This window comes from Musa acuminata, chromosome BXJ3-8, assembly GCF_036884655.1.
Source record: "Musa acuminata AAA Group cultivar baxijiao chromosome BXJ3-8, Cavendish_Baxijiao_AAA, whole genome shotgun sequence".
In the NCBI taxonomy this organism is placed as follows: domain Eukaryota; kingdom Viridiplantae; phylum Streptophyta; class Magnoliopsida; order Zingiberales; family Musaceae; genus Musa; species Musa acuminata.
Genome location: NC_088356.1, coordinates 6,173,155 through 6,187,888, shown reverse-complemented (window position 1 = coordinate 6,187,888; position 14,734 = coordinate 6,173,155). Strand labels below are relative to the sequence as shown.

General features: G+C 36.2%; 1 protein-coding gene across 8 annotated transcripts in view; it reads right to left on the bottom strand.

The window, feature by feature from the left end:
* Positions 1-484: 484 nt before the first annotated feature.
* The window catches only part of LOC135645759 (protein SEMI-ROLLED LEAF 2-like), a 25,443-nt gene continuing 11,193 nt past the window's right edge, over positions 485-14,734 (bottom strand). For all 8 annotated transcript variants that reach the window (XM_065164435.1, XM_065164434.1, XM_065164432.1 and 5 more), the window contains 13 exons: positions 10,666-10,865; positions 10,391-10,587; positions 9,994-10,289; positions 9,694-9,843; positions 9,173-9,595; positions 8,899-9,048; positions 7,205-7,280; positions 2,540-2,661; positions 2,227-2,421; positions 1,960-2,091; positions 1,741-1,869; positions 940-1,140; positions 485-842 (listed from right to left, as the gene is read on the bottom strand). In XM_065164435.1, coding sequence (XP_065020507.1) covers positions 696-842; positions 940-1,140; positions 1,741-1,869; positions 1,960-2,091; positions 2,227-2,421; positions 2,540-2,661; positions 7,205-7,280; positions 8,899-9,048; positions 9,173-9,595; positions 9,694-9,843; positions 9,994-10,289; positions 10,391-10,587; positions 10,666-10,865 — 2,418 coding nt within the window. In that variant the 3' untranslated portion in view covers positions 485-695. The remainder of the gene's footprint in view (positions 843-939; positions 1,141-1,740; positions 1,870-1,959; positions 2,092-2,226; positions 2,422-2,539; positions 2,662-7,204; positions 7,281-8,898; positions 9,049-9,172; positions 9,596-9,693; positions 9,844-9,993; positions 10,290-10,390; positions 10,588-10,665; positions 10,866-14,734) is intronic.

Sequence of the window (14,734 nt, the reverse complement as noted above, 5' to 3'; positions counted from 1 at the left end):
AAAAATTATGCTGCTCCAAACCTTACATTCCATCCTTGCTAGTGAAACCTCTCTAATTGGAGTTCTCTCATACAGCCATGCTTGTGTTTGTCATTGATGTTGTGATTCTGTAAGCATTGTCTACAGAAGAAGAAAACTGTCCTCCAATGATTTGTAGACATTTAAAGCTTTAATATAAACCATGTCACTGTCCACTTCTAATCAGAGCATATGAGTTCAGACAAAGATAAAGAATCAGTATGGATGTCAATTGGATATATGGAACAAATGATTATGACACCATCTCAATCACATCGATCATGTTTCTTATACAGGAAAATTCTAAAGCAAACATGAAAAGAAGGAAGAATGAAAAGGGCAAACTAAGAAATCATTCAAATATCACATTAGGTTGACATAGGTTCATTCAATATTTTAGAATATATTCACAGTCATTTTATTTATTTAGAATGATGCAGCAACTTGAAACATGAGACAGACACTATCAACACCAAGGATGCAGATATGTTGTATGTAGCTTTTAAGAATGATTATTTATCTGGACAAAGAACACGAATACACCTTGCACCTTTTCTTTACAGTTGCAAACACATGTAAAAAAAAGTAGAAGTTGACAGAGAAAAAAAGAAAAGTAGATTCAACAACCTTTGATGCGATGACACATCAGATTGATCACGAACCATTTCAATATCTACTCAACAGCCAGCAGCTTTCAAGAATTTGTCAAATGGGCTTGAAGACGGCAGCCTGAAGGACTGCTCAGATTCACCCAACACTGAATTGCTACGTTGTATGAGCTCCTTTTCAACTGATTCTAGCCCTTCTTCCGGATAATGTAGTATCTGCTACAAGGCCACAATGGATGCAGACAATTATTACTGTTAAATAATCCCAAGAAAATGAGCAAACTGATATGAAGGCATATTTAGGTAAACGTGCCTTCTGCATATCCACCAAATCAACAATGTTCTCTTCTGGCAAAACTATCCAGTCTTCTTGCTGATGTTTCAAATTTTGAAGCACAGACATCTTCTGCTGTTTCCCAATCACAAGGGCTTCACATTGGCTTTTCATCTGGTCATATGGTACTGGGATTGTTGAAGTTGGTAAACTAGCAACTTGCCGTGCTGTCTCAATAACCTGCAACAAGAATAGCTTTTGTGACTCCTCAGAACCTAGAGAATATCCATATTCCATACACCCCCATAGACAACTCTATTTGCCAAGCTATAGAGTCACTATGAAGAGTTCCTCAGTCACTTGGTAACAAAGATCAAGAAGAGCTAAAATCTGATAATCATCTGCAGCATAAACCTTTTAGGTTTGTAATCTTTAATACTTGAATGACATTATCCCTTGAGCTTCTTAAGTTGTCCAAAATGACATTGTAGAGAGACCCATGATGAAAGTAACATGATCACTATGTCATATGTTAATAATGTAGGTTCTAATCGACATCTGAGCATGTGAGATATAGAAGACAACAAAAGAGAAAATAAGAGTAAGAAAAAATTAAACTAGATGAACATCATTATTGCAGTCTTCAATGTTTTGTGTGTTATCATCATGCAATAGAACCTAGTCATTAAATAGCATCACAATTGATACAGCTAAATTGCATGTAGTTCTGCTAAAAGTTCACTTAAAAGTGTATAGACTATCAAAATCTTAGCTGACCTGACCGAATTTGGGCATCAATATAACATATTGCTGTCACTTGGTTTGGAAGAGCGTACATACCGATTCGATCAATTGATTAACACTTAAGACATCAAAATTATTCACAGACTCGGACATTTTCTGATCCGAATGACTTCTGAATGCTTCTGGAAAGGTTTCTCCATCCTCCAAAAAAGTAGGGGTCATGACCTGTATAGAAAATAATTTGAAATTCATCAAGAGATGAAATATATGAAAATTATATTACTTTTTATTCATAACTAATTCAGAGAGAGGTACCTCATCACATCCCTTTTGTGCGAGAAGTGAACATGGGTAAGGTGTCTCCATGAATGATGGTGGACCAAGTGGAAGGGCATCATCTGGTGAAAATTTATGCAAGAGCTGCTCTCTTACAGATATTAGTTTTTCCTGCAATTTATTAGTAACTTTATCTTCTTACAGACTTGGTTGACTTAAAATAGAAAAAAAGATTATTTAAAAAAAAAAGAGCAAATCAGAGTTTGGCAACAAGCTGAAAGCATGTGCATATATACATGGATTTACCTCAGGCAGCTTCTCATATTTCTTCATTAGGTGGGAAATGACAGATTCTTTTAGTTGCTTATCATCCCTTTCTACTTTCTCAAGGAACTCCATTGCTGCAATGTCATCTTCCTTAGAACCATAAAGATAACTGCAAGATCCTTTATAGGTTGCGTGCAGCGTGCTATCTTCAGAAAAATTAAGGTGAGGATCAACCTGTAATACAATTGAATATGTGAATCCCAAACAGAGAAAGGAAACAGTGCAAAACTGTCAGATGCTGTCCTGTGGTTGATATACATATGAAGTGCATATAAGTAATTAAATTACTAACCATCCCATCCATGAATTTCACAGAAGAAATTATTTCTGGAAGATCGCTAGCTTTTGCTGAAAATATCAGCATGTATGATGCCAAAGTATACAAAGATCTTCTACGAGAAGGCTGCAAATAGTCTTCAACAATGATGGTATATTAGAAATAAAAATTATTGGGCTTCCAGCACTAATGACATGGATATCAAAAGAATTAACCATATGTGTAAATGAAAAAAACAGTTTTCTGCGGAAGAATGAATGGAGACAAATATGAAGGGGAAAAGAAAGTTGAACGATAGAAGACCCGGTATCACAGATAATCATGGGCTTTTACTATACAAATTAGATTCCTGAGGTCGATTATGAATGTGGCTTGCATAAAATGTCAGATCAGCACCTCAACAAACTGCATTCACTAGTTCTGTCTTTTGGATACAAGTAACCTAGAGTAAACATGTAAATGTAAATATCTAACAAGAACACTACATTCAGCCTTTCCTTTTAAGACTGATGTACTATTTTCCAATTGTTTAGATTGCTTTCCAGTCAAGATCACTAGATCCTCCATGCCTACAGCCACAAAAACCACAAGTTTAATATATAAATACTAATGGATAATAGAAAGCACGTGTTTCTTCTACTCAACACCAGACAAGTTCTTCAGGTAAAGAAAAAGGTTTCACTGAGAAGTTGCATGACCAAAAATATGAAGAAAACAAGCAATCAAGACTCAGAATGTAAAAGTTAGATAAACAACTAAATTACCAGGGATAGAACAACAGCTCAATATGGTAACAAGCACCAAAAATAGGTTCATATTCAACCTTACGAATATGCTTGTTGAAAATAATTGCCCCAAAGTGCCATGTAAATCAAGAAACCAGTATATATATAAATATACTGTTTATCTTTCTCTTTCATGCTATGCCAAACCAGCTCAAGAAAGAAAAAAAAGGTAGTTTTTTCTTGAGCTGGCTTGGCATTCCATGATAGAGTAAGACTGATGGGAATATTTTGGTTAAAACTTTGTAGACTCGAATTTTAACTAACTAGAAAACTTATGGGGAATGTTTTTTCCTTATTAGAAATTTTTGGTTCAATCATACTATCATATAAATATCTAGACCATCCAAACCTTAGTTTCCATGATTTAATGACTATTGCGACCAACTAAGATCCAAGGTATGAACTCAAGATGCTTTCATATCTGTTTACCTCGATCAACACAAGTCCAACCTGATTCTCAAGCTATCGCTCTGAGAACCTACTTCAACAGTAAATGTTATACTTGGCCATTCTGCATCTCAAAAATATGAAAAAGTGCATTCAAACCAAACATACAACATGTACTTCACATATCTATGATCATCTCCAGATTCATTTGCATTTTCATCAGAATTCAGAACATCACAAACTAAAAATTCCTTGTAGATCTTCAATAATAATATAAAAAGTGCTAATATCATCTATGCAGCCTTAAAAAACAATCACCTTAAACTTTTTTCTCATACATCATGTAAAAGCTATTTGTTTGCAGTCAAATGGGTTATCTGGAATTCTATCTGCAGCAAGCAACTGAATTACAAGCGGTTGGTTGCCTGCAAGTAGACATTGCAACAGGTCCACATGCAACTAAAGATCCAAATCCTACAATTTTACTAGTGACCAAGATGCCTGTGAGTTAATTACAAGTAGGATACAAGTAAACTAAAGAATTAATCAAATCCCAAGTTATATATAAAAAACAATATAAAATATATAATAGCCAACAAGTTGGTGTTGTTTACAAGCCTACAGTGAATATATACCAAAATATAGTACACAAAGAAATTGCTATGACAGTGGAAGTTACCTTAACACCTAAACTGGGGGAATTACCATACTACAGTCTACAGTACCAGTAAGCAATCAAATATTTGGATTGAACCTTCCAGTGCAGTTGTAGTGGTAGCCAAGTTTCCAAATACTGATCGGACTGGTGTGTATCGACTGGTATTTACTGACTGACAATGGTTGCATACGTTTGTATTAGTTGGTATTGAACTATTTTTCGGTGATATAGGATGGTACATATCAATATGCCACATGGTATACCAGTATCATACCGGATCGACTAACAGCTGAAAAAGGTATTAACCGGTATTTAAAAGTTAAAACCTTGATTGTAGCCAACAAAAACAGGTATAATTGGGCCTTCACATGCAGGAATCTATTGTCACCTGCAATTGTATTTGCAGGCATGTGTAGTCATGTACAACAAAATGCTTTGTAGTAAAAATGATTCTCTTTCACTTTTGATGTTTCACTATCAGGAAATGATGGTTTCATCTTACAGCATAAGTTCACCTAGCCTTTTGCACAAAGAACAAGCCTGCATCTTCAAGTCTTAAGTTGCAATAATTAGTGGAGGCTAAAGTGCAGATCACCAACTTTATGTTTCTGCAATCCATTTGTCAAAATTTCAGATGATTGACAACGTAATAAACACAACAGTTTGCTACCCATGTCATTCCAGAACAACAAAGATGCAATCTATGGTGTCCAAATATGACCAATGTCTTGAATACCGTACCATACCGCCCGTTACGGGTAGTATGTACTGGTCCGCCTGCAGACCGGCATGCGGACCACCCGTTACCAGGCGGTATCAAGTATTTGGCCTCGTATCGGGTGATATGGGTTGTACCAGACGGTAATGGTTGAAATTTTGACTATGACCAACTTGTACTAGGTGGTAATGATCGAAACCGATCGTTACTAAACGGTAACAACGTTCCAACGGTCAATTTAACCGTTGGAGGCCTCCTCAAGAGTTTTTAAGCCCTTTCCTCCCTCCTATTTCAATCAATTTCACTCTCACACTCTTAAACTCTCTCAAACTCATTTTTACTCACATGATTTTGAGCAGATGCTTTTGAGCCAGTGGATGATTTTGAGCAGATGCGATAGAGCATACACGACATAGACACAGAACGAAACTCATCGTATTCACAGCCATTGTATTATGGAGAATCTTACAGCTAACAGTAGTATGGTGATAGTTGGTCATACTTCTCCGAGCAACGGTATGATACAGAGTAGCAGATCAGTAGCGAAAGTAGAAGTTTTGACATTCACCAAGACATGCCTCAGGAGCTGCCTCAAACACATGTAATTTATGATGATCAACCTACGACTATCACTACATTGATACACCAATGACATACAGTGTATCAATACAATATGTCATGAGATCAATTTCAGGATTGGATCCGACAAACATATCATATTGATATACAGTTACACAGGATCAAGGATCCCGATCCACCACCCGTAAAGGCCTATCGTTCATTTTAGTGGTAGAATCAAGTATATCTACACGTGTGATTACTTAATTCATTTGAATCTTAAAGTTTAAGTTATATACAAAATAATCTAACAATTCAAATAATTTTTCTGTAGGTAATTTAATATTAACAGAAGGACGATCCAGAACGGACCAAAATTACAAACCTTGCACAAGGCTACTCGTAAAAGCTCGAAAAGATATGTGATATTATTCTTAGAAACCCTATCCTAACTTTTTTTTTTTTTTCAATTTTTTAGGTATTCTCGGAGGGTTTTATGCCTATTTTAGGCATACGGCTTAGCAAGGTTCGTAATTTCGTACCGTACCATAGTATCGAGCTTAGCTCGATACAATATAGTACAAGTATACCGAGCAATACATTTTGGCGGATCGCTCAGTATATATATATATATATATATATATATATATATAATAAAAAGTTAAAAAATAAAAAAAAAGGGGGCAACGTTGCCTCATTTCTTCTGCCCGCGTGGGGCGAAGAAACGTCGCCTCGTTTCGTCGCGAGGTTTCTTCTCCCCGTGAAAAAAAGGGCGACGTCGCCTCGTTTCTTCTGCTCGGTTTCTTCTCCCCGCGAAGCTTCTCCCTGCGCGGATGAGGAAAAGTCGTCGATGACCCCGAGGCCTCGTCTCCTCAGACGAGGAGGCAACATCTCATATGCGGCGTCCGGCGAGGGAGGGCGGCGATGGATCGAGATCGTCGAGGGAGAGCGGCACCGAATCTCTAGGTTTTCCCTTTTCTTCTCCCTCTTCTTCCTTCTCCCTTGGCTAATATCGCTCGGTTGCAGGCGGCGACGGTTGAAATCAATCGTCACCGACCAATTTCGAGTGGTAATAGGGCGGAAACAGCCCCAATAGACGGTACCGCCCGGTAGCGGGCGGTCTGTGTATGGATCTGTTGGCAGACTGGTATGTACCCCCCGGTACGAGTGGTATCATTCAAAATTAAAATCCTTGCCGCTCGATACACCGTACCATACCAAGAAAAGCTCGATACACCGGTACAGTACGATATTTGAAACCTTGAATATGACAACAATCTAGTTAAAATGTGATGGCAAAAAGATAGGGTTTCAGACTAAAGCATCCAAGTGGTTGTCGAAAAACCTTCTTGCTGTTTTATATAATAGAACAAAATATAATTACATTTCAAAGCAATAGAACAAAAGAAACACATCTAGCATAGAATACTATTTAAATAAACTCTAGCGGAGAAGAGAAACTTAAGATACTGTTATATATCCCTACAAGTAAATGTATGGATACAGTTCATCTAATTTGTGCTTCATATATCCAATGAGAAACTAACAAGTAACACTGTAATCAAGGAACTCACTTTCGTGCTTTAAAGCGACGCTCCTCAGAGAGAATGCTAACTGAAAACAACGGACCAAGGCTACATGACTAGAGTTCTGACAAAAACACATAGAACTTTCAGGCAATATGAAAATAAAAGACTTAATCACTGGAAAACCGAAAAGAAGAATAAAATGATCACACTAGAATGGTTTTTGGAACAGAGATGTTGATATAACTATAAGCACTGAATTGTGTAAAAGATGTAAGATAAAATTGGTTTCACATAGTATTCAACATCTACAACATCTCTTTTCCAAGTCATGCTCTCACATTTGAAAATACAAATGTGATAATTTATTTGATTTGATTTAGCAGTTTTGTAATTTGATAATTTATTTTCAAATGTGAAATACTCTCCCATTTGAAAATAAATTATCAAATTACAAAATTGCTAAAACAAATCAAACAAGCAACAATAAAAATACAGTAGGTCATTACTTCAGCTTGTTTAAGTCTGTGTTGGACAGGTTCTCAATGGTGATATTAACAAACATTTAAATTCAATTATCTATTATGTTCGGAAACAAGGAATTATGTTTTGCTATAGTCAGGCATATCTCCACTTATATCCAGGCATGCTGATAGAAAGACCAGCCTGTTCAGGCAAAAGTGAGGAGTTTCAGTTAAATTAGCTGAAACTCCATTGTTGAAGCATTTCAGAAACATCCCGCCCACTTAAGAATTAAGACACCTAATTTCATTCTGTAACTTATCTCGTGTCTTCCTCTTAGGTAGACTACTAGGTGAATGGTGATGCATGACTGTTCACCTGTACCAAAGCTTCAATGTCTCTCTGTTCACCACATCCAGCCAACCATTGGCAAGACCCCTTCGGCTGACAGTCCCTTACCAGTTGTTGGCTAGCCAGAGGCCTGCAAATTCTGGCAAAGCTCCATTTCCCACCTAGAAGGACATCTGGAGCTTTCAAAGCTAGTTAACTAATAGCCCAAAAACCTATACCGATTTGATCTCTTTCATAAATAAGACTCCTAAACATTAATGCAAGTCTAGGATTCTAACTGCTTGTGAAAATAGCCACTACCTATAATAATGATATTCATCCAAAAATAGAAAAAAAGAATAGAATCTGACTTTACCTGGAGTAGTGACTCCAAAATCTAACGACAACTAACCCTTCATTATGTTACCTATGGTCCTATGAATAAGGTGCTTCAAGAATTTAAAGAACAACATAGGATATATTAGGCACATATGTTGGAAGATATTACTACATAGTCATGTTGTCCATATTGCTAGAATGGCAAACCACTTGGTCAAGCCTAGAGAACTAAGTTGCTTATGCTTGGGGCACATGGAAGCTGTAAGTATCCCTAGTTAAATGCTCCCATCTGCATATTGGATAACTGATCTCGAATAATGAGTGCACATGTGGACAGATAGTAGAAAGTAGAAACATAGACTATAAAGAGAAGGAAGGATGAAAGAAACTTAGTGAAGATAAAGCTGGCAATTTTAAGGTACAACAACAACAAACTGTAAGGTCCCAAGTACTTGGGTCGGTTACAGCTGGAAAAATTGAACATGCAAAATTTTCCAAAAAGAACAATACAACTTGCCACTAAAAGATGCTATTCAAATCGACAAGACATGGAAAAAGGAATCACAAAATATTATTCATCAGTCATAAAAAGCTGTCCGAGAGGTAGTCACCTTGGCTTGAGAAAATAAAAAAGCTAAACTGTAAGTGTGTGCCAGTGCCTCATAATTTGCAGGTGAATTCTCTGGTGATGTTGCCTGGACCCATACTGTTGAGAGAAGAAGACCCACTTGGTGGCTACTCAGTCGCATAAGGATCAGCTCCTACATAAGTTTATAAAAGAGAGAGCAATTTGTCATAGAATCCAATTGCAAATGAGAATAGCCATCAAATTGAAATGAGATAGTAAAATATCATATTAGTGCCTATAAGACCAGCACTGCCTACTTCCTCTCCAGATCTGCTGACAAATTTTCCATTAGTCACTGAATAAAGGTTTTTGCCATTTGGAGAAGGGTGAACTAAATATTGCTTTAAGTTCCCGCTAAACTTTTGCCATCTCTCATCCATGCTATTTCCCATTGCATCATCTAATTCCTTTGTATTAGCTAGAGATACATTCTCGAAGGAATTCTTGCATGTGAGCTTCTCCATTATGGCTCCTGAAGAAGCAAAACCTGAGAGAGCTACCAAAAGTGTTCCTTCTGGATCATATCCATTAAAAGCAGGTGGAATAAATGGAATTGACCAAGGACAAACAGATGTGGGCACAAGTATAGCAGAAAAGACACGATGGGAGCCAACTCTTATTTCATGATCAGGGTGTGTCATTGCCAAGAGCAGCTGGTGAAATAAAGCTTCTGGAAAAGCCTGCATTATATATGCAAAACTGACATTCCTCAAATGGGGAATACCAACATTTTTTGCTATCACATTGGAAATTATAGAGAGACAAAATAAGATTTGACCTTCTTTTGATATGACAAGTTAGGGATTGATGCTACTAGCTGCACAGTGCGGTAAACGGAAGAAATTATTGCCCTGGCTATAGTAGCAGTAGTAGGAATATTTTCCAGAAGGACAGCCATTATATCAATAATAGGTCCAGTATCCCCAACCTGCAAATAGGAAAAGAATGCCACTCATATCATGAATGTGATGGAACATCCAATGCCTGATGACCGATCAGTTCTCAAGGAGTAATTTAACTATCTTATGTCAAGAAATCTAATTCAAAACTCATCTATGAAGTTGGAAGCTGAAAGAACCTTATTTGCTAATTGTATGAGACACTCTTCCAAGGCAAAATGGAGGACAGAGTTCCACTTTTCACCATCATCATCACCCATATTTGATGATTCAATTGAATATTGCAAGCATTTGCGCAAATGCCTTATCAAGTCATTTATAGAAGCCAGAATGGAAAGTGAAGCTTGGAACTTCGCCTGCTGCATAAGATGTCTGGCAACATTAATGATATTGATCTGAATGATAAGCTGCTTGCCAATATTCTTATGATCTAAGTGCTTGATTAAAGTAGATATCAGCATATCACTATTTTGTCCTGAAAATAGAGAGAAGCCAGGTTGAATTCTTGAAAGACTTGTGGTTGCCAAAATTAGAAAAACAAAAAAACAAATGGAGAGAAAAATGGACAAAGCTCGCCTGCGCTCTCCATTAGCAGCTGCATTTCAGATAAAATAGAACACGCAATTCCTTCCTCAGGAGACCAATATTTCCCACTATCAAGTTTACGGAAAAGAGGCTCTAAAACGCGCCTTACAGTAGTCGCTTCTTTGGCAAGTTTAGCCATATTCTGTAAACAAACTTTGGACCAGTATGTAGGGCTTCTTGACAAGTCCCTACCAAAAAATAAAGATGCAGGAAATAAGAAGGGGTATGTCCAATGAAAAAAATTACACCAACAGTAAGGTTCTCACACTGCAGCATCAACTTCAATGGTTGTGATCTGAGGTACTGAGAGGACCTTTTTCCAAGAGTCCTGGAAGGATGAAACATCATCTTTTACCCTGCCAACTTCCTCCAAATGATTCTGATCTTGAGTACACTGAAAATCTTGCTTACTGTTACCTGAGCTCATTTGATGAACCTCGTAATTATCCAAGATCACTAGGACAATCTGTTACCAGCGAAAGAGACAGAAAATAAAACCAACAAACAAATATAGAAAACCAAACATTTCATTTAGAAGAATTTAGGAAACAGACAGCAAGGAAAAAGTATAAACCCAGGGAAAATCTTAATTCAAACTTTGTCCACACATATCACAACGAAAGATGTCACCAGTTACCCATGTGGAATGACCCTCAACATGAGGAATGAAATGGTAAGCCCAAAATGTTAGTGGTGCACCCTCTCAATTCAACCAGTGTTGATCTCATCATTGTAGGACTAATAGGGTGTTACAATCTTTCCCATATAATGTTCTTAAGGTAGTCCAAAATCTACCTATGGTGTTTAGATCCTTAACGATAGTTAAAAATTTTACCATATTGATGCATAGAAGGTGGTCCCCATCTAGGTTGTCTCACGGTCTCACCCATGTTAAGAGACCTACATAATATACTATGACATAAAATGCCAGGATACAAATAGTTTACTAGCCAATAACTTGTATAAAAAAGAATCTATAACACATGGTCTAGAATGCTTAAACTCAAATTATTGCAACTTTGCAAGTAACACACACACACACATGCAGCTTCATAATTGGAATATTAAATAATATTAAATACATGCCAAACAAGAAGACAGACAGATTTTTTTGTGGCCTCATGCTGCTGAAATAGCATGGGCAACCCATGCACAAGGTAGTTGACTTAAAACAGCCAGCAATTACATAGCTTTCAAAGTAATCCATCATAATTACTCTTTCTTAATGATGAGGTATGCAGCGTGTTTGCAAATCCTTTTTCATCTCTAAAGAAACTATTTATTCTTTCAATCATCATATGTCAAAACTTTAGAGATGAACAGTGAAAATGATTTATTGGAGTTATTATAGTTCTAAAATATCTTTTTGAACATTTGATTGTCAGCCATGTTAGGAGAACGGAGTTCCTAAACTTAAAGAATAGGCCGAAATTGACACATTGAAAAATTCAGTTGACATGATAGGTTAACCATACAAATTAGTGATGCAAAACCATTATATACCAAGATCACCCTATCCCCTTAGAACCAAGACTTGGTGTCTGCACAACAATTTATAGTACTGTTGTATCCTAAATCAGGATGATATATGATTCAAATTGATGCACTCTAGTTTTGTTGATATAAACCAACTAAAGACAAATTAAAAATACACATGAGCTCCTACTGTATGATTAATTTAAGAAAAGCTCAGAAAAACATAACTAAACATAACAAAAAATACCAATGAACTGATTGCTGCTGTATCTTCTACACCATCTACTTTTACCCAATTAGATGCATAATTAATTATTTAGCATAATCAAGCATCTTACTTTCTTAAATGTTGCAATAATATATCTAAATAAGTGATTCCATGTGGATCCAATATAATTAACAAACTAATCTTTTTAAATACAGAGACAAACTAATCCTTTAAAGACAAAAACAAGGCTCTCGTATTTTCCTAGCTTTAATTTATATTCCTTGTGCACATAGAGAGTAACAAGAATTAAGGTAGGAAAATACAAAATTTAAGTGTATTCCAAGGCACAAATATGTAGGACTGAGACATTATGTATTTGCTTCTGAACTACTCTTCTAAGCTTGGTATATTTTGTTTAATTACTCAACGTACACTATTAACCAAAGATTTAAACACTGGTCTTATAAGTTTTAGCTAGCCTATCAGACTGGTTTGGTATTGGTAATTCGGTATCTTGGGTAGCACATATTAGTATATCTAAGGTTCGCCGTATCGCTCGGTATAGGTGGTACATACTAGTCCGATATGGGACTGGTATGGGTGGTACATGGTACATCAGTATGCCCCTATGTACGATGTGTCGGTATGCTTTGTATGGCTCAATATAGTTCGGTACGTATCGTACCAACAGCTGATCGATACATCGGTACGAACCGGTAAGACAAACCATGGGTATATCATCTGGTATTATTAAACAAAATACTAAAAAGGTCAAAATGAATGTTGGCATGACCAGTACCAGTACCAGCACTTGGTTAGATTGGTTATACCGGTTGGTACATAAGCTACAAAATCATCATTCCAAGCAGTTGTAAGCTCAAAATTTTAGGATAGTAACAGGTTCATTTCAGAAGAATAATTAATTAATAAGAATATTAATCATGCAAGTTTGTGCCACCTTACCTCAATTCAAAGTTTAATAGGCACAAGGTTAACACAATATTTAACGTTACAAGGACTACAGTGATGGTCTTAAGCCCTACATGGGTGGACAAACTAGATCTCAGTTTCACAATGGCTTTTCAGTTTTCCATTTTAGCTAATGGTGATTTACAAGCATTCTCAAATCCATTGGTGAGCGTTGAGTAAGAGATTCCTTCTGTAGTTAATTTTCTCATTTAGTTATAAAAAAATTTAAGGTTACAGTGCAACTTGTTCTTAGTGTGGACAACATGATGAATATAAGAGATTTAAGCAATTCTGAACAATAAAATAAGATTCTCATTAATTCTTTATGCTTCCTGCATAATCAATCTAATTAAGGCCGCCTTGTTATTTGGATATGCTTTTTGGTAAGAACAGACTATTTTCTTTTAATTTTCATAAGAGCATATGTCTAATTTAGAATTTAATTAAATTTGTTAAGAAAATCTTTTGATTCCTTAAGAGGAAAGGATGACAGTAAATATTAAAAGGGAAACATTAATCTTAAAATGCACAACAAAAATGTTAAGAAACATGAGTGTCCCCATATATAATAGTTACCTCGACATATTTGAATGCAAGGATGATGATGTTCTTTGACAAAGTGATATTCCTTAAACACCTTCAAATCTAGAAAAATTACAAAATGTTTATAATGGCCAACAGTTTAAATCTCTAAAGTACTATGCGCCAAATATCAGGGACTGCCATTTTGCAGAACATAGGTAACCCAAAACCTTTTGGCACAGCACAATTTTTTCATGCTAGTTGAATAGGCTAGATACATTGGCCTAGTCAAATGTCAACTCCCACCAGCACAAATTGGCATAGAGCAGACCAATACCTTTCCAATGCTATACATTTACACCATACCAACATATGTTGATAGGTATAGCAACTCTTCTCAGTCAGTTCACAAACTAATATGCTGGCATGTTAGGTATTGACATGACAAAAGGAAATACAAGGTAACAGGAGGAAAGGCTGAACTCTTTTTTATTCCCACTACTCAAGCTTGTAATCTACAGCTTGAAGAATAACTAAAGCAACACTGATTCATTTTCAGTGAAATAAGTAAATTGATTGAAGCAATCATGAGAGGATGAAAAAAAAAATCCTTAAACATACTAGTCCTATTTCTGTTAGAATTTATCAAAACCAAATATTACAATAGGTATTTATTAAATAAGAAAATATACATAAAGAACAAAAGCGATATTCCAGGTATCATTGACATGTGTCAACATCTATCCATCTGGAGACAAGGTTTTCTCACTTTTGACTAAGAGATATTCTACCCTTGCCATCCTGACTAATCCATGGTCCTTGCCAAAAGACTGAAGCTGATTAGCCTCGGGCATCATCTCATAAGGTAAATGGTTTTTTTTTTCAGTCTTAACTGATCTTTATTGATGATGATGATATTGATGCCACACCAGTAGGTAAGAAGCACACATAGCACTTCAATCCTTGATCAAAGCACCAATTTTGTTTCTTGAGAATAGTGTGAACATGATATTTTGACGGGCAAAAATAATATGTAAGCAAATAGTTAATCAAGCTCATTAAAAACTCAAAATTGACTCAAGTAATGGATAAGCATATCGTATCTGCTACATACTTGACAAGTATAAGCATTTCATGCAATGTTGCAATGGAAAGGCATA